Genomic DNA, 24,016 nt, shown 5'->3' on the forward strand with positions numbered 1-24,016 from the left:
TGATACCAGCTATATGCAGGCATGGGAATTGTCCGCCAAAAGGCAAATTTCTGCCGATTTTTTGTTTGTTTCCCCCGAAAAAGCAAAAGTGTCCGCCGAAAAAATAAATGGGGGAGGCAAAAATGGTTCTAAAAACTGAATTTAATGGCAAACTTGGAGCTTAGATGACACCAAATTGCACAATTTGGGTTCTTTGGAGAAAAAAATTCCGGGGCGGGGGGGGGGGGGGGGTGCATTACTTACAAATTTTCAGCCTTTTTTACTTTTTTCAATTCCCATGCCTGTAATATGTCAAACGGCACAAGAAATTCAGCACAGAATTCCCACTCTGCATAGAATGCAGTCACACTGTTGATTTGTGGTATGTGTCCAAGGGAAGGGATGCTTTTTTTCCCTCTACAGCCTTAGGACAGATCTGTGACAATGAACTTGTTGTGCTCTTGAGAAACAATGTGACATTAAAACTCCACATTGTAAGCAACACGTACACCTGCAAGAAAGGGTTATAGGTAATAAGCAAAGCGCGTTAGTACAAACAAAATTGTGATACTTTAGTGCACAACTTAATTTAGTGTGCACACTAGCATAAATAATACAGTCGAACATGTCCAAAACGACCACACCACGAATCAACCAAAAGTCGTCGTTATCGACAGGGGGTCATTATGGAAAGGTGGATTATATTAAAAAAATAATCTCGTCGGGGATCCTTTGGGGTGGTCGTAATGGGCAGGAGGTCGTTATCAAGAGGTGGTCGCCAGGGCAGGTTGGACAGCATTTTAAACGGACACCGCGGAACCCGCTTAACATGCTTGAATAAAAAATATCTCAACCAATTTTGTTGAAACACACAGAGAGTGTCTTTGGTGACACAAACCTTGGCTATTCTATAGTGAGCAGAAATCTTTTCACGTGAAGAACTAACATGTGCTTTAAAACGAATTCATCTTAACCACATTCATTAAGTTCATCTTAAGCGGATTCCACTTTACACACACACACACAAATGACAGCTCACACATCTACAATACTCCCCCGAATGCGGCGTATGGCTGCCGGAATGGCGGGGTAAAAGCGGTCATACATGTACAAACGTGTGAGTTTGAGCCCATGAAAGAAGAAGAAGAAGAAGAAGAAGACATCTACAATACAAAGACTCTAAGGCAAACACGCTGTTGATCTACTGAGACCAATTAAGCTCTTGATTGCGACACAAGTAGCTTGAACAAATCCCAAAGCGAGTACAGTGGCACCCAAACTCTTTTAAGACCTCTACAAATCTGAGAAAATTAAGTCCTGAAAGGCGGGAGCTAGTCTTAAAATGGAGATTAATGTACAAATAAGGGAAAGTATATCAACAGAACATCTGAAAAGCAATGTCTTTAAAAGGGGGGGGGGGTCTTAAACTGGGGAGGGAGGGGGTCTTAAACTAGGGGGGGTCTAAACTGGGGAGGGGGGGTCTTAAACTGGGGAGGGGGGTCTTAAACTGGGGAGGGGGGTCTTAAACTGGGGAGGGGGGTCTTAAACTGGGGAGGGGGGTCTTAAACTGGGGAGGGGGGTCTTAAACTGGGGAGGGGCATCTTAAACTGGGGAGGGGGGTCTTAAACTGGGGAGGGGGGTCTTAAACTGGTGAGGGGGGTCTTAAACTGGGGAGGGGGGTCTTAAACTGGGATAGGGGGTTCCATCGTGGGTACTCGCAGAAATTCAGAAATGCCAAGACATAACAGAATCTCCACCCACCAAGGGCCGACATATATTATAGCGCGAAGCCCCCTGGAACCACGATATCATTCACAAAAAGGCAGAAAAAAGCAAAGCTGCAACTTCAAAAAAGAAAATGATTGTTACTTGCTGAAGCAAAGAGTTCATTATAGTTAATAATGTTCACTGAATTTCAGCAACCATGAGTAAATAGTGCAGCTATATACACACCGCAAACAAAGCAAGACATTTCTAAGATTTAATCAGTGCTCTAGCTGCCTCACTTCTACAAGATTTATAAAATCTACTTTCACAAAAATGTTCTGTGATTTCTCTTCCTGGATGAATGAATTCACATCGGGATCTTATATGATCAAACAACAGAATCCAACTCCCGAACATAAAAACAACAAATTCTATAGTAATATACAATCACATGGGTCGCTCTCATAACAAAACCGCCAGTAAATATTGCATGTCATGGGTGCTTAAATATTTTTTGTTCCTTTTTTTTATTTTATCTTATTGTAACACTGACGCAAAATAGGTCTTGTTTTGCATCAAACATAAGTACATTATAAATAGAGTCAACGCAACTGCTGATAATTTGGCAGGACATGTGGTTGCAATTGGAATATCGATCTGCAGCATAACTCATTATTAACTGTAACACACCTTTTGGAGCACCTTATTTTAAGAGTAAGTATTTAAGATTGATCAAAAGAACAAAAATGTCAATCCTGCAGCAATAGTCAAAAACAACAAGTGTATCCATCACCGGTTCTTCATTAAATACTGTATACAGAAAAACAATCAACATATACCAAAATTCAAACAAACAAAACCAAAAATCAATCAATAAACATAATTCTTTCCAAAAGAAACCACCGGAATAGCATAGAATCAACATAAACAAAATCAATCAATTAACATAATTCATTCCAAAAGAAACCACTGGAAAAGCGTAGTCTTGCGAGACAAACGATGTTTGATGCGCATGCATACCCACAAAAAACAAGTCCACAAATATCTTTTCTTTTTAGAAGTGCTTGAATATGCCTGGGGTACCTCAGTTCAGCTTCAAGAAATGTCACTGTCAAATACTGAAGAAGAAAATCAGCTTCGATTAGCACATCGTATCGGTCGGCAAAAACGTCATGTGTGTGTTGCTTCCAAGCAAAGGCCCATGGTAATTAGTGCTACATAGCAAGGGAAAGGAACACACAATAGTGATGGCAAGAATTAAGCTGGGCATCTTTCGTCTCTCAGCTATAAAGGATCCAGCTAAAACACTGATCAGCTGGAACAATCTCTACCTCACTTCTGAAAGGATCAAGCTTTTGAGACACTGGTGAGGTCAAAATCTAGTCTTTGTGGGTATGAAAAGTGTCCAGCTTCATAAGGTACTAAGCTGAAAATCTTGTTCTTGTGGCCATAGACAACTCCGGCTTTACAAAGCATGCAAGTGAAAATATTGTTCTTACGGTTACAGACAAATTTGGCTGCACGCAGGTGAAAATCTTGTTCTTGTGGCGTATAATAGACAAATCCGGCTGCATAAAGCATGCAGGCGAAAATCTTGTTCTTGTGGCTTATAATAGACAAATCCGGCTTCATAAAGCATGCAGGCGAAATTAGTCTTGTTCTTGTGGCTATGAAAAGTGTCCAGTGAGCTTCATAAGTAATGAGCTGAAAATCTGGTTCTTGTGGTAATATACAAATCCTGCTTCACATTTGCTGCAAGTGAAAATCTTGTTCTTGTGGCTATAAAAAGTGTCCAGCTTCATAAGGTACTGAGTTCAAAAACCTTGCTCTTGTGGTTATAGACAAATCCAACTTAATAATTAAAGCATGCAGGTGAAAATCTTGTTCTTGTGGCTAAAAAACGTGTCAAGCTTCATAAGTAATGAGCTGAAAATCTGGTTCTCGTGGCTATAGACAAATCCTTCTTCATGAAGCAAGCAGGTGAAAATCTTGTTCTTTCGGTTATAGACAAATCCTCTTTCATGAAGCAAGCAGGTGAAAATATTGCTCTTGTTGCTGATCCAGATCAGGCTTTACGAGAATTGAACATGAAAAACTTGTTCTCGTGACTAAAACCAATCCAGCTTCATGAGACATTGAAATATATGTATATATTGTTCCTGCGGCTTACAAATGTTCAGGAGGAACTGAGAAGAAAATCTTGTTCTTGTGGGTAAAAAGGCCTGCAAAGTCTAAGTCCTGAGAAAAGTCACTGAACGCTTTTACCAGATGTGGCCGGATTCCTCCTGGCATTGTCCAGCCCTACCCATCATATCCCATTCAAAGGAATGAACAAAACTTCAGTTGCTTTTCTTCCATCCAATTTGTTTGTCCAGATTGTCATGCTGAGTTCCTTAGGAAGAACATAATCCGGTGTTTATACTCACAAACCATTTAACGCAGTTGCACTCAGGAGATTTTTCTATTGCAGCGTTTTTTCACAGATTTCTTTAATTGAAACAGACTTACTGGAAATGTTTCCTGGATTTTTTCTTCTTTTTTTCCCCCTATAATTTAAATTAGCAAACTTCTCTCACAGAACATCCTCACGATGAATTATTCAAAATGTTTCTTGATCTCTTCTTCCCTTTCTTCTCATTTAATATTCCATATTTGTCCAACCAGACTCCTTCACAGCTGAGTTACTGGAAGAGTTTCTTGAGGTTTTTCACGCTGTCAGGGGGAGGTAACTGCTCAGATTCCTGCGTTGGCTTAGCTGCCGCCGATTTACTCCTTTCGAGCCCTTTCGGTCGCGAGTTCTCAGCCCCGGAAGTGGGCGGGGGAGGGAGGCCACGACCTCTGTTTGCGCTGGGCGGCGGCAAAGTTCCGGTTTTCCCCGGGGTTGTCTTGCTGGCAGGGAGCTCCTCCAAATCATCGTAAATTTCGACCGCAAACTGCGGGCTACTGATCTGGTGAATGTTAGCTGGAAGCGACCCTCTCCTAGTGCTGGCAGTCGTTCCACTTTCTTTCTTCACGGCAGTCGTGTCAGCGCTCGTTTTTCTAGCCATTTCTGCGTTCGGGTTCAGCTGCTTCAGTCGGTCTTGGATAGACCCTGTGACCAAAGGTGCCTCGTCAGGTTTGAGACCCTTCTTGATGTCGATCATAGGAGGCCGAGCTCCCAGAGGCTTCGAACCCGACGGAGGCGTCTTCTTTCTGGCATCAGCGTTAGCTTGGGGCAAGTTCTGGTAGTTTGCGGCGTCCGTGGCTGTGGATTTGGCGCCCGGGGGAGGGTTGGAGGGTATCGGTGGTGCCATGGTTGTGGGCAAGTTGGGGTTTTCGTATTCTTCTTCTTTGGCCAAGTTGATGTAGGAGTGAGGGTCGTCAATGGGGGGGCATAAATAGTCGTACATTTCTGTAACAGTGCATCACTCAGCAACATGAGACAACAACAACAGCAGCAACAACAAGACGGTTGATGAACGATCTTTGAGGGGGGGGGGGGGGGGGGGTCTTCAATGGGGGATGAATAGTCATTCATTTCTGTAACAGTGCATCACTCAGCAACATGAGACAACAACAACAACAACAAGGTAATGATACATGATCTGTGGGGGTCCACAATGACAATGGGGGCCCGTGAATAGTCATTCATTTCTGTAACAATGCATCACACAGCAACTTGCGACAACAACAACGACAACAACAACAACAACAACAACAACAACAACAACAACAACAACAACAACAACAACAACAAGGTTGATGAACAATCTATGGGGGTCTTCAATTGGGAATGAATAGAGTCGGCAACATGGGACACTACACCTACAACAAACAAACAAAAAACAAAACAAACAAACTAATGTTTCCTTTAAATCGACTTCTGTCTGGTTTATTTCGCCTTCCTGGTTATAAGAGTCAGTGAAAAAACTTTAAGTGTTAATTAAATAAATTTGATTTACAACAAATATTTAAAATGGATGTGTCAGCAACGTGAGATTAGGCACACACACAAAAATAGTCTCTTTACGGTATCCCGACCGACCCTATTTTTTGCGCGACCCTAGACTTTTTTTTGGCATTTGGGGGAGAAAAAAAAAAGTCTTTGTTTTTTGGCAAAATAAATTAAAAATATGGTTTTTTGGAGAGAAAAAAAAATTAAAATCCCGACCTATTATTTTTGCCTATGTTACCTTAAACAGACTTTTTTTTTGTTGGCCTTAACACAAATGTTTTCTTTTATATTTCTTCCTGGTCCATGTCTCGTCCTGCATGGTTATGAGACAGTGACAAATGGATGTGTTTACTGAAATGTTATTCTGCAAAACATATTCAGATGAAAATAGATGAGAAAACGGACTTTCTATCTTTTCTTTTGTGAAACTGACAAAATACCACCAAGCTGGGTAATTGACTAAATACACAGATACAGCGAAAGTTGAGTTGCATGTGTAACAATTCTTCGCAGAGACAAACTTGGAGAAGGATGCCCCCTCTGCAAAACAATGCACATCAAGTTACACGTCTGGTCTTCTTCCATTCAATTTGACAAGGAATGTCAAACAGTGTTAAAACATATTCTCTGGAATGGTAAAAACGTATAATGTGACATGGACATAAATTATATATGACCATGAACTGACTGTGACATACAGTGGTACTTGCGATGTAAGGCCCCACTGATGAGAGATTACACCTCCAAAGAAAGGACACCTTCAAAGAAAGGACTTTGTATGTTTGCTTAACGCCCAGTCCACCACGAAGGGCCATATCAGGGCGGTGCTGCTTTTACATATAATGTGCGCCACACACAAGACAGACGTCGCAGCACAGGCTTCATGTCTCACCCAGTCACATTATTCTGACACCGGACCAACCAGTCCTAGCACTAACCCCATAATGCCAGACGCCAGGCTGAGCAGCCACTAGATTGCCAATTTTAAAGTCTTAGGTATGACCCGGCCGGGGTTCGAACCCACGACCTCCCGATCACGGGGCGGACGCCTTACCACTAGGCCAACGATGCCGGTCCAAAGAAAGGACACCTTCTCGAGTACTTTTTTCTTTCTTTTTTTTTTAGGTTAGGGCACGTTACACTCTTGTTTGTATTCTTCTGTGCTCATTCTCTTCATTTTCTTTTAATTCCTGTCAACTCTTCTTTTTAGCTTCCATTGTTTTTGTAACTTTTAATGTACCGACGAAGACGAAAAGTCAAAACTAGTTCTTGTTTAAGTATTCTTGTTGCTGTTTTTTGTTGAGTACATTTTTGACTCACATGCGAAGCAAAAGTGAGTCTATGTACTCACCCGAGTCGTCCGTCCGTCCGTCCGTCCGTCCGTCCGTCCGTCCGTCCGGCCGGCCGGCCGGCCGGAAAACTTTAACGTTGAATATTTCTTGGACACTATTCAGTCTATCAGTACCAAATTTGGCAAGATGGTGTATGATGACAAGGCCCCAAAAAACATACATAGCATCTTGACCTTGCTTCAAGGTCAAGGTCGCAGGGGCCATAAATGTTGTCTAAAAAACAGCTATTTTTCACATTTTTCCCATTTTCTCTGAAGTTTTTGAGATTGAATACCTCACCTATATATGATATATAGGGCAAAGTAAGCCCCATCTTTTGATACCAGTTTGGTTTACCTTGCTTCAAGGTCAAGGTCACAGGAGCTCTTCAAAGTTGGATTGTATACATATTTTGAAGTGACCTTGACCCTGAACTATGGAAGATAACTGTTTCAAACTTAAAAATTATGTGGGGCACATGTTATGCTTTCATCATGAGACACATTTGGTCCCATATGATCAAGGTCAAGGTCACTTTGACCCTTATGAAATGTGACCAAAATAAGGTAGTGAACCACTAAAAGTGACCATATCTCATGGTAGAAAGAGCCAATAAGCACCATTGTACTTCCTATGTCTTGAATTAACAGCTTTGTGTTGCATGACCTTGGATGACCTTGACCTTGGTCAAGGTCACATGTATTTTGGTAGGAAAAATGTGTAAAGCAGAAGGTCAAGCATGTGAGTCGTATGGGCTTTGCCCTTCTTGTCTATTGTTATCTTAATTGTTCTACGCATACCTGTCATGACAGGTACCCTGTAAGTAGGGACATTCTTCAAAGGTCCCAAGAGTGTCCTTTCATCACAGGTACCACTGTACCCTACTATCCCCTCTCCATCCCCTATCAACCCCTCTCTCCCCTCGTTACATCCTAGCTCTTTCCTGAGGACCATGTGGCCCTCAAAAGATCCTGAAAACATCCACTTCAAAAGACGAACCGTTCACAAGCTTTTCCACTTTTGCTGTGAAGTGTTTGTGCACTTTACACTAGCCTCTGTACTTGTACTGTTTGAGCACAATCTTTGTGCCATTTTGTATTCCTACATTTAATTTCTTGAAGGCATAATCCTTCTTGTGAAAGAATGTTGGCTCACCGTCTCATATTACTGCCATGTATTTCCATGTGATAAGACCATTCTTCCCCTTAGACACATACTAAACATCAACACCTTGCTTGCTTGCTGTGGTGAGCTGTTCATTAAAAATAAATTAAACACCAGAATGCTCTTACAAAATAAATTCTATTAAAAAAAATGCCCACTGTACGTTCACAGAGAGCGCCCAGACTGTTCATTTTTGGTATGTGACCAAGTGGAGGGATGGTCTTATCCCGTGTCTGAGCTTGGACAGGTATGAGATGCTGAGCTGAGTTTACACAGGAATTATAAGGCTCAGTGTGTTAAATCACAATTTCACTGTCAAAAAAAGACAACCAACAAGCACTAATTCTACTGGAGTTTGACCCTTAGCTCATTCTGCAAGGTGTTATCAGTGATAACAGCCACAGGCATATTGTACAGTGGAACCCCCCTTTTAAGACCTGATTTTTCAGATTTGTTGAGGTCTTAAAAGAGGGGTTCCACTGCAGTGATGTCCTGTCCTGCACAAGCACAGCACCTCACCTGCACTCTCTAACAAAACACTTCACCCTATTGCAATAAGAAGCAGAAGCGCTCCTTCGCAAAACCCTTCCACCTTTTCTGCGCCGTATGCACAAAGCTGTCAACATCTTTGACACAATGATAAACAATCAAATCTTTGTGGTGCTCTGTACTCAAGGATTTTAAAGTGCGCTTCCTTGTTCAGCCAGCCAAACATCACACAAGCCTTGGAATGACACTAAATACTTTGATGCCTATCATAAACAATCAAATCTTCATGGTGCTTTGCGCTCAAGGACTTCAAAGCAAACTGAGCGCACCTTGTACAGCCAGCAAACGATTGCACAAGCCTCCAAGGTACCTTGCGCAAGCCCTTGTCAGACTAAGTGATTTTTCTATGATTTCCACTACACGTCGCACCAAGGAACAGGAACTCAACTCCCTGGTACATGGTGGAACAAGCTACAATCAAATTGCAGACATGAGCTTTCACAGCTTCCAAGGATTATAGAGTGTGTTGCTTACAATATATACACTCGTGGTCGCTAGGTCTGACCATAGTTTCGGACTAATGTGTGTGTGCGTTAGTGTGTGTTTGGGTGTGTGTGTGTGTGTGTTTGGGTGTGTGTGTGTTTGTATGTGTGCGTGCGTATATGTGCATGCGTGCGTGTGTTTGTGTGTGTGTGAATGTGTGTGTGTGTGTGCGTGTGTGTGTGTGTGTGCGTGCGTGTGTTTGTGTGTGTGTGAATGTGTGTGTGTGTGCGTGCATGTGTTTGTGTGTGTGTGAATGTGTGTGTGTGTGCGTGCGTGTGTGTGTGTGTGTGTGTGAATGTGTGTGTGTGTGTCAGGCATAGGAGTTAGCAGAAACAAAGAAAGACTAAAATGGCCAGGGTCCAGGGGCAGTTCTTTCCTGAAAGTAAATAAACTTGAATAAAATGTTATTGCAGCGGCCATCTAATTTTTGTACCCCCACTAAAACATTCATTCCAGTGTCAATTCATGCTAACTTTCCATGCCACGAAACGCAACTATTTGGCTGAAACACAACAATTAACCTGTTCTTGATAAATTAAATCGGTATGTCAAAGTTGCCAAGTTGTGCTTATTTTGAATGTTTGTCGATTTTTTAGTTGGTACCTTAATTTTCTGTCAAGTCGATTTTGGGTGTACAGTGGAACCCTCCCCCCCCCCCCCCCCTTTTAAGACCTCTAAAAATCTTAGAAAATAAGGTCTTATAAAGGAGGAAGCCTTAAAATGGAGGTACATTTCAATCAATCAATCAATGAGGCTTATATCGTGCATATTCCGTGGGTACAGTTCTAGGCGCTCAGCAGTGATGCCGTGTGAGATGAAATTTTATACGGCCAGTAATTGCAACCATTTCGGCGCATATTTACGTTTCACGGCCTATTATTCCAAGTCACACGGGTATAGGTAGACAATTATTAACTGTGCCAAAGCAATTTTGCCAGGAAAGACCCTTTTGTCAATCGTGGGATCTTTAATGTGCACACCCAATGTAGTGTACACGGGGGCGAGTTCGGACACCGAAGAGAGTCTGCACACAAAGTTGACTCTGAAATAAATTTCCGCCGAACCTGGGATCGAACTCACGCTGACAGCGGCCAACTGAATACAAATCCAGCGCGCTACCAACTGAGCTATATCCCCGCCCCAGAGGTTATGAACAGACAATCTGAAATAGCAAGGTCTCAAAAGGGGGGAAGGTCTTTTTTTGTTTTTTTGTTTTTTGTATTTGCCAAGGTCTTAAATTGGGGGTGAAGGGGGGGGGGGGGGGGGTCATAAAAGGGGTGTTTCACTGTACCCTTATTTGGAAGGCGGTCAATTAAGTTTTCTCTAAAAAAAAAGAATCTTTGATCCAAAGAGTGCCAGACAGCCAAGTTACGAGAGCCTAGCTTTCATGGCATGGAAAGTTTCTGTTTGATTGAATCGATACGGGAATAAATGTTTTAGTTGGGGTACATTTACGTTAATGGTTGGCTGCCGTGTTTTTCAAATGGAAGGCTATTGAATTTGGAAGAATGCATGAACATAAAACACACACATTCCTATTCATACAACAATAAAGCAAGACATACTTCCTGGTACTGATATGGGTTAATTGCTTTTTGGATTGTCTGACCTTGTGAATGCAGGTTCTGACACGCTTTTGACTCACAGTGCCCCATATAGCCATAATCCCACCGCCAGACATTTTCACACGCACTGTCCTCACGTTTTTAACTGCTCTGCACTACAGTGGAACTCCCCTTTTAACCACCCACCCCCCCCCCCCCCCCCCCCCACCCCCCCCCCCCCCAAACTCCTTCCTCTTCAAGACCTAATTGTTTTTTCAGACTTTCTTCTTCTTCTGCGTTCGTGGGCTGAAACTCCCATGTACACTCGTGTTTTTACACGAGTGGAATTTTACGTGTATGACCGTTTTTACCCCGCCATTTAGGCAGCCACACGCCGCTTTCGGAGGAAAGCATGCTGGGTATTTTCGTGTTTCCATAACCCACCGAACTCTGACATGGATTACAGGATCTTTTCCGTGCGCACTTGGTCTTGTGGTTGCGTGTACACACGAAGGGGGATAAGTCACAAGCAGGTCTGCACACAAGTTGACCTGGGAGATCGGAAAAATCTCCACTCTTAACCCACCAGGCGGCCGCGGCCGGGATTCGAACCCTCGACCTTCCGATTACGAGGCCGACGTCTTACCACCCCGCCACAGCGCCCGTCACTTTCTCGTCATAACTTCAATCAAAATTTAACCCCCATTTTAAGACTCCCTCCTTTTTAAGATAAGCTTTTCTGCACAGAATAAATACCCTGCACCTTTCAGAAACTGGAATCCGAGTGAAGTGACGCTCAGCCTTGTGCAAGTACACGCGCTCAGTGATATGGTCCAGCAGACATGCGCAGAGCGTGAGCAGAAAGGTGGCCGGGTTACACCCCCCCCCCCCCCCACACACACACACACATTTCTTTTCGCATTGCTGTGCTACCCGAAAAAATCTTTTTTAAGATACGCCTTTCTCAGATTTTTAGAGGTCTTAAAAGGGGGGTTCCACTGTACAAGAGACACCGCCATTTTGAAAGAAAACACAAACCGAAAGAAAAAAATCGACTTGCACATGTGCAACCCACTGTTTGTGTTCAGGTTTTCCCTGCCCGCTTAGCAACTGTAAATTACACCGTCGTTCAACTGGAGCGGGCTTGAACGACTAGCACGCTGGCAGGTCCGAGCAAAATAACCAGTGCTGGTGGTTTTTTTTCTCAACCCAGAGTTTCATTTTCGACAAACAGATTTTTTTTCTTGGAGGGTAGGCAATTTCATTTTGGCGGAAATTTGCCTTTAGACGGACAATTCCCATGCCTGGTGTGTATGTGTGTGTGCGCATGTGTGTGTGAGTGTGTGTGTGTGTGTGTGTGCGTGTGTGTGTCCGGCATGGGAGTTAGCAGAAGCAAAAAAGACTTAAATGGCCAAGGGCAGCTTTTTCCTGAAAGTAAATAAACTCGAATTTGTGGTGTGGTGTGTGTGTGTGTGTGTGTGTGTGTGTGTGTGTGTGTGTGTGTGTGTGTGTGTGTGTGTGTGTGTGTGTGTGTGTGTGTGTGTGTGTGTGTGTGTGTGTGTGTGTGTGCAATTGGGCGTGCATTTGTGTGTCTGTCTCCATGCGCTTTCTACGTACCTCCTCCTTCATCATCTTCATCTGCAGGCCCCAACTGAATGCCCTTGGTGATGGCCTCCCTCCAGTGAGCAAGTCCTTCTTTGCTGCTCGCTCGGAACTGAAAGTGTCAAAACAACAACAATCATTATGCGCACATTTGTGACTCAATGCAACATTCATGTATTCAAAGGGGTACTTGCATCCAAAAATCAGTCTCCAAACTCCCCAATAGCTAAATTTGTTGTAGAAATAAATTAAAAAAGAAGCAAAACAAAACAAAAACAAGAAAGGTACGTTAGAAATTTGTCCTATCCCATCTTTAAAGTGGACGCACACGATACACAACAAACACAAAATAATGTATCACGACGTGTCTGTGAATGTTGCTTCTTATTTCCCTTTGGGGTTTAATGTAATAAAAATATGTCACTATTCATCGTAAACTGTTATTTCAAATTTTTAATAGCTGCAGTGCTTCAGTTTTTTTTGCAGACTGTGATTTCACCGTGCTATGTTGGAACTATCGGCAAAAAAATGTGCATGCGACCCAACGTATAACCATCGGTTTCTGTGGCTGTAAAATGGGGTGATCTTCCATGGCAGGTCAATCTACTATAATACAGTGGAGTCTGTCTATACCGACCACCCAAGGGACCAACAGAAATGACTGGCACGGTGGCCTAGTGGTAAGGCGTCCGCCCCGTGATCGAGAGGTCGTGGGTTTGAACCCCGGCCGGGTCATACTTAAGACTTTAAAATTGGCAATCTAGTGGCTGCTCCGCCTGGCGTTTGGCATTATGGGGTTAGTGCTAGGACTGGTTGGTCCGGTGTCAGAATAATGTGACTGGGTGAGACATGAAGCCTGTGCTGCGACTTCTGTCTTGTGTGTGGCGCACGTTATATGTCAAAGCAGCACCGCCCTGATATGGCCCTTCGTGGTCGGCTGGGCGTTAAGCAAACAAAACAAACAGAAATTAAGTGGTCTTTCTAGACAAGGGGTCGTTTGGAACAGGTCACAATTTAATAGAGAGAAAAGGCCCGTTGGGGACCCTAAGGAGTGGTTGTTTTGTTTGCTTAACGCCCAGCCGACCACGAAGGGCCATATCAGGGAGAGAGAAAACCCATCAGAGACCCTTTGAGGTGGTCGTTAAGGAAAGGTGAATTATGGGGTGGTCGTTTTGGACAGGAGGTAAAAAAATGTTATGAAAAGGTGAATTATCGACTGAAAAAGCCTGTGGGGTGGTCGTTTTGGACAGGTAGCCATTATGGAAAGGTGAATTATCGAGAAAGAAACCCCATTTGGGGTGGACGTTTTGGACAGGAGGTTGTTATGAAAAGGTGAATTATCGACTGAAAAATCCATATGGGGTGGTCGTTTTGGACAGGTAGCCATTATGAAAAGGTTAATTATCGACTGAAAAAGCCTGTGAGCTGGTCGTTTTTGACAGGTAGCCATTATGGAAATGTGAATTATTGAGAGAGAGAAAACCCATATGTGACCCTCCACCACGGAATGAGTCGCATGTCACCTTTGCATGATTTTCATATTTGTACATTTTCCTAAAGACCTTTTTATGCTCTATCTAGAGGTGAAAATCGTTTTAGAAAAGAGTTATAAGCCTGTGACTAAGGTGACCCTCACACTGTTACCAGACACCCCCCGGACTTATATTAAGCCTAGCGCAGAACCGCGCGAGGTGACATGTGAATCATTTCGTGGTGGAGGGTCACATATGGGGTGGACGTTTTGGACAGGAGGTGGTTCTCAAGAGGTGGTCGCAAGGGCCGATTCGACTATAGCACCAAGTACACTGACCTGATAGGATGGGGCCCCGGTCTTGGTGAGTTCAAAACACATCTCCTTCTTGCCGGCGTCTTTCTCCAGACCCGGGGCCTCGTGGAACTCATAACCTGAGACATAATACATAAGATCATTTATTGTCCATACAATTAAACAATGGATAAAAAAAGTGTGGTTCATCTGCTCTTAAAACAACCAAACAACATATGACAACAACCCTAAACATATTAAAATCATACAAATTAAGAACACCCGAAGAAATCCAGACAGGCACGTAAGCACATATACAGGAAGAGTGTGTCCATTAATCACACTGGAAACATATAGCAACATGTGCTTCCAACACATACTTAATCAGTAACGTATCCACATTTGCTCTGTTTGTGTACCTGTCCATTCTATCTGTCTCTCTCTCTCTCTCTCCCCCTAACCCCACACATATATTTGAAAAGAAGGCAAAAAGAAAAAAATCTGTAAAAAATAGCAAGACAGTCACAATGGGATACAACAAACAGTTCAGAATCTCACCACTGAGACAGAATGCTTCCTTTTGCTTGACGTCGCTCTGTTTCCTGTACATGTAGAAGATGTTGTGGCTGACGACGCAGTACAGATGATCCCATGATTTTAAAGCTGTGAAATCAAGCACATCTTGTATGAATACAGTGGAACTCCTCCCCCCCCCCCCCCCCCCACCCCTCCTCTTTAAGACCTCCCAAATTAAAAAATCTGAGAAATTCGGGTCTTAAAAAGGAGGGAGTCTTAAAATCGGGGGTAAATTTACAGAGGCAATGAAGAAAAAAATCATGGTCAGAGGTCTTAAATTGGGGGCTGATAAATAGAGTTTTACTGTACAGTAAACCCTTTGTTTACAGACACCCACCCCCACCCCCCCTGTTTTTTACAAATGCTCTGATGTGTTTCAGCTTGTACTATCTTGCACATCTTGTATAAAAACAGTAAATCCTCTCTTCAAAGACCCTGCATTTTAAGACAGTGACCCCTCTCCCCTCTGTTTTAGACCTTGTTTTCCCAGGGGGGGGTCTCTTGAGAGCAGGCATGGTACTGAAGGAATGGCAATTTCAGCTGAAATAAAGCCGGGGGTCCAGGGGGCCGCTCAGGCCCCCTGGCGGGGTCAAGGGGCAGCGGGCCTTGTCGGGGTCAGGGGGCAACGCCCCCTGAAGCTGACGACTTTTTACTAATTCAAATGTGTTTAGTGCCCTCTCCTTGAAGCTGAGAGGGATATAAGTGAAAGATAACAAGGCTTGGGTAATAAAAGATAATAATCTCAAGTCAATCAGCAGATATTTATTTATTTTTATTTTTTTTTTATTTTTTTTCTTTCGGATTTTCGTTTTCGGCGGATTTCCGCCGATCGGCGGAAGAGTACCATGCCTGGAGAGAGAGATTTCACTGTGCTGCTTTGAGGTGCATGCAGTGAGCAATCAGTTTTAGCGAAGAAGGCCAGATAAAGCTCAGTACATGTATTTGTTTTGGTTATACATGTACATGGGGGATGTGTGGGATGTGTGGGTTGGGACGTGATTGATAATAATAATAATAATAATAATGAACACTTCAATATTAATCGCCCCTTCTCATTAAGAGCTCACGGCGATGTACAATAGCAACACACACACACACACACACACACACTGTCAGACACACACACACACACACACTAAAATAATGAACATAATGATGAACATGATTCCTTACTAGCCAGTGATTTCTTCTTCTTGTCCAGTAGACCTGACTGCAGTTTGTTCTTCAAGTCGCTGACAGCAATCTTTGCTATGTCTAGTTGAAAAAGAAAATTCATGTTGAATATACTCTGACAAAAAAAGAGATCATTTAAAGATAAATGGAAAAGAATATCATTCTAACTCTTAGGGTAAAAATGGTCTGATTAAAAATAATTCATGTTGCATATTAAACAATAATCCTACACAAATAATATGTGAGTTAATTGATAAATGAAAAAGAATATAGCATTCTAACTCTAAGGTGAAATTATGGTCTAATTAAAAATAATACATGTTGCATAGTAAACGATTCCTACACAAAGAAAATGTGAGTTAAGGATTAAAATGGAAAAGAATGCCGCTTAGTCAATACATTATTTAAGTTAGAGTACACACACAATTTATATAAACCAAGTAGAAAATTACTAAATTAATCAAGGGGTTTGTTTGTTTGTTTGTTTGCTTAACGCCCAGCCGACCACGAAGGGCCATATCAGGGCGGTGCTGCTTTGACATATAACTTGCGCCACACACAAGACAGAAGTCGCAGCACAGGCTTCATGTCTCACCCAGTCACATTATTCTGACACCGGACCAACCAGTCCTAGCACTAACCCCATAATGCCAAACGCCAGGCGGAGCAGCCACTAGATTGCCAATTTTAAAGTCTTAAGTATGACCCGGCTGGGGTTCGAACCCACGACCTCCCGATCACGGGGCGGACGCCTTACCACTATAGGCCAACCGTGCCGGTTTAATCAAGGGTGTGGTTAGGCCAACAAAAAAAATATGTTGGTTTAGGGTAACCCGACCGACCCTATTTTTTTCCGCCGACCCTTAAACTTTTTCTAAAAAAAAAACTAAACTTTCGGCACATTTTGCAAACCATACCGAGACTAAGGGAAGTAATCTCCTTTGAACTCGACATCACACGTGACAGTTTTCATATTATTATGAGGTCAAAGCCTACCTACCGACCCTATTGTTGTTTAATGTCACGTTACCCTAAACCAACTTCTTTTTTGTGTGCCTTAGGGTGGGTTTGGAAGTTAAAGCAGATGACTATCATTAGTGTATGGACGATCAAAACAGTTGAACATGAAATGTGTTTCCTTACCATCACTGTACGTCACCTCTTCATCACCACCAGCTGAAGGGCCGAAACTTCCACTTGCACTGCCGCTGTCTCCGCCTGTCAAATCATTCAATAATAATAATTATATTAATCCTCATCATGATAGATCACTTTTCAATAGCGCAAATCCTGATAACAGCTCCACGCGCTTTACAATTTAAATGCAAGAAACAAAACAAACAAAAACAAAAAATATGATCTAAACTAACATAGCACAATCAACAAGTACATCACACACACACAAATCTGAGAATGCGTGCTTACAATGAGTATACAATATAAAAAAAAACATGAAAAATTCATTCAAATTTAGAGCTCTTTTGCATACATGCATCAGAACCCTCCTTTTAATAACCCGTGTTTGGGCGGGGATGTAGCTCAGTCGGTAGCGCGCTGGATTTGTATCCAGTTGGCCGCTGTCAGCGTGAGTTCGTCCCCACGTTCGGCGAGAGATTTATTTCTCAGAGTCATCTTTGTGTGCAGACTCTCCTCGGTGTCCGAACATCCCCGTGTGTACACGCAAGCACAAGACCAAGTGCGCACGAAAAAGATCCTGTAATCCATGTCAGAGTTCGGTGGGTTATAGAAACACGAAAATACCCAGCATGCTTCCTCCGAAAACGGCGTATGGCTGCCTAAATGGCGTGGTAAAAAACTGTCATACACGTAAAATTCCACTCGTGCAAAAAACACGAGTGTACGTGGGAGTTTCACCCCACAAACGCAGAAGAAGAAGATAACCCCTGTTTTAAGACTCCCTCCTTTTAGGGTCTCACTTGTTCAGGGTTTCTGTTCACCACATCTGTAAATGTGCACCCCTTTTAAAGGCTGCCCTTTTCGTAGCGTTCATTAATTAATTCCTATTGTTTACATGTGCCAATAATGTTATAAAACTGTACCTAAGGGGATATAATAACGATTAGCTGTAGCTTTCGAACACAGAAAAAATTATTTCAGTATTGCAAAGTGGTTTTGATAGTGTCGAATGTAAACAAAACAGTCTCAAAGTGAAAGTGGATGTTTCCCGGAAATTGCGAAGTTAACAAGAATACAGAAAAGCGCGCTTTCCTGCTTAGCACAATACGCTACCGCGCTAATCTGGCGTGTCAATATCACTACGTTTTGCACGTGGAAGGTGAGCGATTTCCTTCACGCGGGGATTGGCGTAGCTGTACTGTCTCTGTGTTGACGGTCTAAAAATAGCCCAAGTCCTGGAGAACATAGCAATAAAGAATTAATTATTTCTCGTAATTGGTAAGGACTTCAAAGCTAAAACTTTGCAGGAAGCTTAATTTATACATCCCCGCAACGATGGGAAAAGCCCTGGAAGTAATTAAATAGGACAATGTCAGCCTTTAAAGGTCCTTGTCTACATTTTTATACCGAAATCGCCATTTGACCATTAAAATGCAGAGTCTATTATCTACAATTTATCAACAATACACCCCCTTTCGATCAGGAAAGACGAAGCCAGTGTAGCCGTTTGAAAATTCATTGTAGTATTCCAGCGTAGTACTCATAGTAGGATATCCTTATTTGGAAAATGCCAAGCGCAAAACTCCTCTCAAATCCCATGCATTTCGTGCGTTTAAAAAAAAGCGTGGACAGCGCTCCAGTGTCAAACTGTTGCTGCACTTGTTTGGGCGTGGCTATAAGCATAGTGACATGAATTTGATTGGTCAGTATTTTTAGGCAAAGCACATGTTCTCAGCAAACAGAAAACAAAATATTGGAAGCGTGAGTCACGCTACCCAAAAATAAAATCTTTTTTTAACTATATTTTTTTTTTCATAAGTTTTTTCCCCATGATTCATTCATCATCTGACATAACTTTTTAGCGAAATCTAACCATAAGATTATTGAAAAAAAGCAAAAATGTAGACGACCACCTGCCTCCTGCCCTCATGTCTTTTAAGACCTTTTTTGTTTGTTTGTTTGTTTGCTTAACGCCCAGCCGACCACGAAGGGCCATATCAGGGCGGTGCTGCTTTGACATATAACGTGCGCCACACGCAAGACAGAAGTCGCAGCACAGGCGTCATGTCTCACCCAGTCACATTATTCTGACACCGGACCAACCAGTCCAAGCACTAACCCCATAATGCCAGACGCCAGGCGGAGCAGCCACTAGATTGCCAATTTTAAAGTCTTAGGTATGACCCGGCCGGGGTTCGAACCCACGACCTCCCGATCACGGGGCGGACGCCTTACCACTAGGCCAACCGTGCCGGTCTTTTAAGACATGATTTTCTCAGCTTTTTGGAGGTCTTGAAAGGAGGATTTCACTGCATGTACCTTATAATGATTAGAAAATGCCCTTAGGGCCAGCTAAAAAAAAGTCCCCGCATTGTAGAAAGGCACTGGCAGTTTGGTACAGTGCAACCCCCTTCCCCCTTTTTTTTAAGACCTCCAAATATTGGAGAAAATAATGTTTTAACAAGGGGGAGTCTTAAAATTGGGGTAAATTTACAGAGGTTATGAACCAAAAATATGATAAAACCGGGTCTTAAAAGGGAGGAAGCCTTCAATCAGGGGGTCTTACAAGGGGTCACTGTACATTAATGATTACTAGACAAGGAGATATTGCAAGTGCTCTCTAATTGGAATACCTGATACAGGTACCGTGCCTGTACACTCCACACACATCTTATCAGTACAGTGGTTACCTGTACTTTACTGATTACTAGGCAAGGATGCATAGAAAGGTGCCCTCTAATGGGAGAGGTGTCCTCTCCTTGGAATGACTGTTATAACTTACAGGTACCACTGTAAACTCTATACACATCTTATCAGTACAGTATGTGGTACAGTACTTTACTGGTTACAAGGCAAGGAGGTTATATAGCAAGGTGCCCTCTAATTGGAATACCTGTTACAGGTACCACTGTAAACTCTACACACATCTTATCAATTACTGATTACTAGGCAAGGAGGTTATATATAGCAAGGTGCCCTCTAATTGGAATACCTGTTGCAGGTACCACTGTAAACTCCACACACATCTTATCAGTACAGTGGTTACCTGTAATTTACTGATTACTAGGCAAGGAGGTGTAGCAAGGTGCCTTCTAATTGGAGAGGTGCCTTTCAATGGAATACCTGTTACAGGTACCACTGTAAACTCTACACACATCTAATGTCAGTACAGTGGTACCTGTACTGTGAGGCACCTCCCATGAATGAACAAACTCTCTTGTCATTTGTTTATTATGTTTACCAAAATATACCTGGCACTATACCTGCATGTCACCAGCTAGGTTACTGGTTCCAAGGGTGTAACTACTCCATCACAGGTACCAGTGAACCAGGAAGTTATTTTCTTCTTTCTTTCTTTTTATTTATTTTATTTTGCTATGCTGCCAAACTTCCTCTTTTGAAACATGAACTGACTCTAATACCAGAGTATTTCTAGATCTCTATATCTCCTTGCTGTAAAGAGCTTTTATGTGAATTCTCTATCTCCTTCTCTCACATTGAATTCAAACAGTGATATATATAGGCACACACCATGCACGCATTCACGATGTACAGAGGCGCTAGGCATGCACAATGATACATGAGTCATGATACACATATATATATATATATGGATACAAACTAACATGCATGTACATGTACTTGCATGAGAACACACACACATAAACAGTATTATTCCCAGGCCTCGGTCTTCCTGTCACTGATGCATTATAACTCTGTCGATCTCAATCAATGCAATGACCCCTGACCGGTAGACCATCTGATAGCAGAATAACAATGGTGACTGAGCGTGAGGGTGATACATAAAAACATACATCTGATAGCAGAATAACAATGGTGACTGAGCGTGAGGGTGATACATAAAAACATACATCTGATAGCAGAATAACAATGGTGACTGAGCGTGAGGGTGATACATAAAAACATACATCTGATAGCAGAATAACAATGGTGACTGAGCGTGAGGGTGATACATAACTCATAACTCATAACTCATAACATTTTATTGATCCAACAAAGGAAATTAATTTAGTCATCAGCACATATAGGTCATTAATTAATAACTATAAAAGAATAAAAGAAGAAAATTCATAAAACCCATGATATAAAAATACCCTTTTTTCTTGCACACCTGACACACCGACACACCAATACACATGCATACATGCCTACATACATACCTACATACATACCTACATACATACATACATACATACATACATACATACATACATACATTCCATGTTAAAGTGTAGTTAAGAACATCACAGTAATTATATCATTGTTTGGATGACTGAGCGTGAGGGTGATACATAAAAACATACATCTGATAGCAGAATGACAATGGTGACTGAGCGTGAGGGTGATACATAAAAACATACATCTGATAGCAGAATAACAATGGTGACTGAGCGTGAGGGTGATACATAAAAACATACATCTGATAGCAGAATAACAATGGTGACTGAGCGTGAGGGTGATACATAAAAACATACATCTGATAGCAGAATAACAATGGTGACTGAGCGTGAGGGTGATACATAAAAACATACATCTGATAGCAGAATAACAATGGTGACTGAGCGTGAGGGTGATACATAAAAACATACATCTGATAGCAGAATAACAATGGTGACTGAGCGTGAGGGTGATACATAAAAACATACATCTGTATACTTCTTCTTCCTGTTCTATTGTCTGTCTTCTTTTTGGCTCACGTAAGTGTAGCCTATGCGATGATAAAGTTTGTCTGTCTGTGCGTGCGTGTGTGTGTGTGTGATAGAAACTTTAACATTTCCGAGTCTATGGATTACGTCAGTCTCGGTCAAAAGTGTTCGACGTGTGTGATAGAAACTATTTGAAGACGTCACATTATGACGTAAGAGGGTTAGACGTCACGCAAAGGAATTACTGAAAGTCTCGGTCATTGTTATTGTGAGCGGGCCGAGACTACTTGGCAGATCCAGGGTCTCGCTTTCTTGCACAGTTTCACCTATGCTTACTGTGTGTGTGTTTTTGTATGTGTGTGTGTGTGTGTGTGTGTGTGTGTGTGTGTGTGTGTGTGTGTGTGTATGTGTGACGGAGTGATTGAGTTTGTGTTACTGTTTGTCGATTTCTTACGTGAGCCTTGAAGGCTTCGCCTCTTGTTTCTACTTTGTTTGTTTGAATGCCCCTGGGGTTGAAACGTTGCCACATTCTTCGTTAACACGTGAGTACAGAGTTTTTTGGCCTTTATAATTATACGACCATCTGATAATTTTGACATGTAGGAGGTCTTCTAACATAGTAACAAAACACTTTCAATATCGCCAAGACATTTCGACCGATACGTATTTTCAATCCAGGTTGAACCGACTTTCTGTCCTCTATAGCTCTGTGCCTGACAACATCTCTGCACAAAAACATTCTCTCTCTCTCTGTATAAATCATACCACCACAATCATCCATAACTGCAAGATAAAAAGTATAATAAGAGAAATTTTATTTTCACTAACCACCAGATATTTTAAGACTTCCACCACTGGCATAGCTGTGGCAATATCTCTCTGTATAAATCATACCACCACAATCATCCCATTTAGAACTGCATTGAGATAAAAAGAAATTTTATTTTCACTAACCACCAGATATTTTAAAGGTCCTTGTCCACATTTTTATTCCGAAATCGCCATTTGACCATTACAATGCAGAGTCTATTATCTACAATTATCAACAATACACCCCCTTTCGATCAGGAAAGACAAAGCCAGTGTATCCGTTTGAAAATTCATTGTAGTATTCCAGCGTAGTACTCATAGTAGGATATCCTTATTTGGAAAATGCCAAGCGCAAAACTCCTCTCAAATCCCGTGCATTTCGTGCGTTTAAAAAAAAGCGTGGACAGCTCCAGTGTCAAACTGTTGCTGCACTTGTTTGGGCGTGGCTATAAGCATAGTGACATGAATTTGATTGGTCAGTATTTTTAGGCAAAGCACATGTTCTCAGCAAACAGAAAACAAAATATTGGAAGCGTGAGTCACGCTACCCAAAAATAAAATCTTTTTTTACATATATTTTTTTTTCTATAACTTTTTTCCCCATGGTTCATTCATCATCTGACATAACTTTTTAGCGAAATCTAACCATAAGATTATTGAAAAAAAGGCAAAATGTAGACGACCACCTTTAAGACTTCCACCACTGGCATAGCTGTTGTCTAGGTTGCTGCTGGACGACCCAGGAATCTCCTCCAAGAGTTGTCGAACTTTCTCCAAAATGCGGTCCTTCTCATCTTTAGCCCCGCTGTTCAGTTTCGCTCCCTTCAGGGTCTCCACAAGGAATTTTTCAACCTCTGAAAAAAGAAATTTTGTATAAGGGCCAACAAAAAAACTCACAAAAAGGTGTGGTTACGATAACAGACGACACCACACCCACCCGCTGGTACAGTGAAACCCCCCTTTTAAGACCTCCAGAAATCTGAGAAAACAAGGTCTTAAAATGGAGGGGGTCTTAAAATGGAGGGGGTCTTAAAATGGAGGGGGTCTTAAAATGGAGGTAAATTTACACAGGTTGTGAACAGAAAATCTGAGAAAACAAGGTCTTAAAATGGAGGGCCGGGGTCTTAAAATGGTGGTTCCACTGTAATAAGAACCACACAGCAAAAACAAGAAAAGCTGTGGTGTACAACGCTCCCCCCCCCCCCCCCCATCTCCCCAACAAAATAATAATAAAACAATGGTAGGTATATTATTAAGGTCATCAAAAACTTAAATTATGGCCGGGTGTATAGAATAGATCCTGCAAGTACTCAGTACATGTATACCTTAAATTGGAAAGGGTTTCCAACACGCTGAGGTATGCACTTGGTATAAAACCGTCACATGTATCATAGACCTATAAATTGTATCATTCTTTTTCTTTCTTTCTAGTTGACAGTGAGTTGGAAAATGGCCCGGCCACCTCGGGTTACCGCGAAAAGGAGAAAAAAAATCTCATGCCTAAGGGGATTGAAAAAACGCTTATACTATAGCAAGGCATGTATTCAGATAGTTGAATAAGGTTAAATAAGCGGCATTCACTTGCTGCACAAAGA

At 42.1% G+C, this 24,016-nt stretch overlaps 1 protein-coding gene across 2 annotated transcripts in view; it reads right to left on the bottom strand.

Annotated features, from left to right (window-relative positions):
* Positions 1-24,016, bottom strand: part of LOC138947504 (src kinase-associated phosphoprotein 2-like) — a 29,708-nt gene that overhangs the window by 3,783 nt on the left and 1,909 nt on the right. The window contains exons 2-8 of one of the 2 annotated variants that reach the window (XM_070318986.1): positions 23,108-23,275; positions 16,951-17,025; positions 15,808-15,888; positions 14,617-14,721; positions 14,104-14,198; positions 12,309-12,405; positions 1,613-5,077 (exon numbers count right to left, since the gene is read on the bottom strand). In XM_070318986.1, coding sequence (XP_070175087.1) covers positions 4,368-5,077; positions 12,309-12,405; positions 14,104-14,198; positions 14,617-14,721; positions 15,808-15,888; positions 16,951-17,025; positions 23,108-23,275 — 1,331 coding nt within the window. In that variant the 3' untranslated portion in view covers positions 1,613-4,367. Of the gene's footprint in view, positions 1-1,612; positions 5,078-12,308; positions 12,406-14,103; positions 14,199-14,616; positions 14,722-15,807; positions 15,889-16,950; positions 17,026-23,107; positions 23,276-24,016 lie in introns of those variants that run through there. The other variant, XM_070318985.1, reaches the window with a different exon arrangement.

This window comes from Littorina saxatilis, linkage group LG14, assembly GCF_037325665.1.
Source record: "Littorina saxatilis isolate snail1 linkage group LG14, US_GU_Lsax_2.0, whole genome shotgun sequence".
NCBI classification, from domain to species: Eukaryota; Metazoa; Mollusca; class Gastropoda; order Littorinimorpha; family Littorinidae; genus Littorina; species Littorina saxatilis.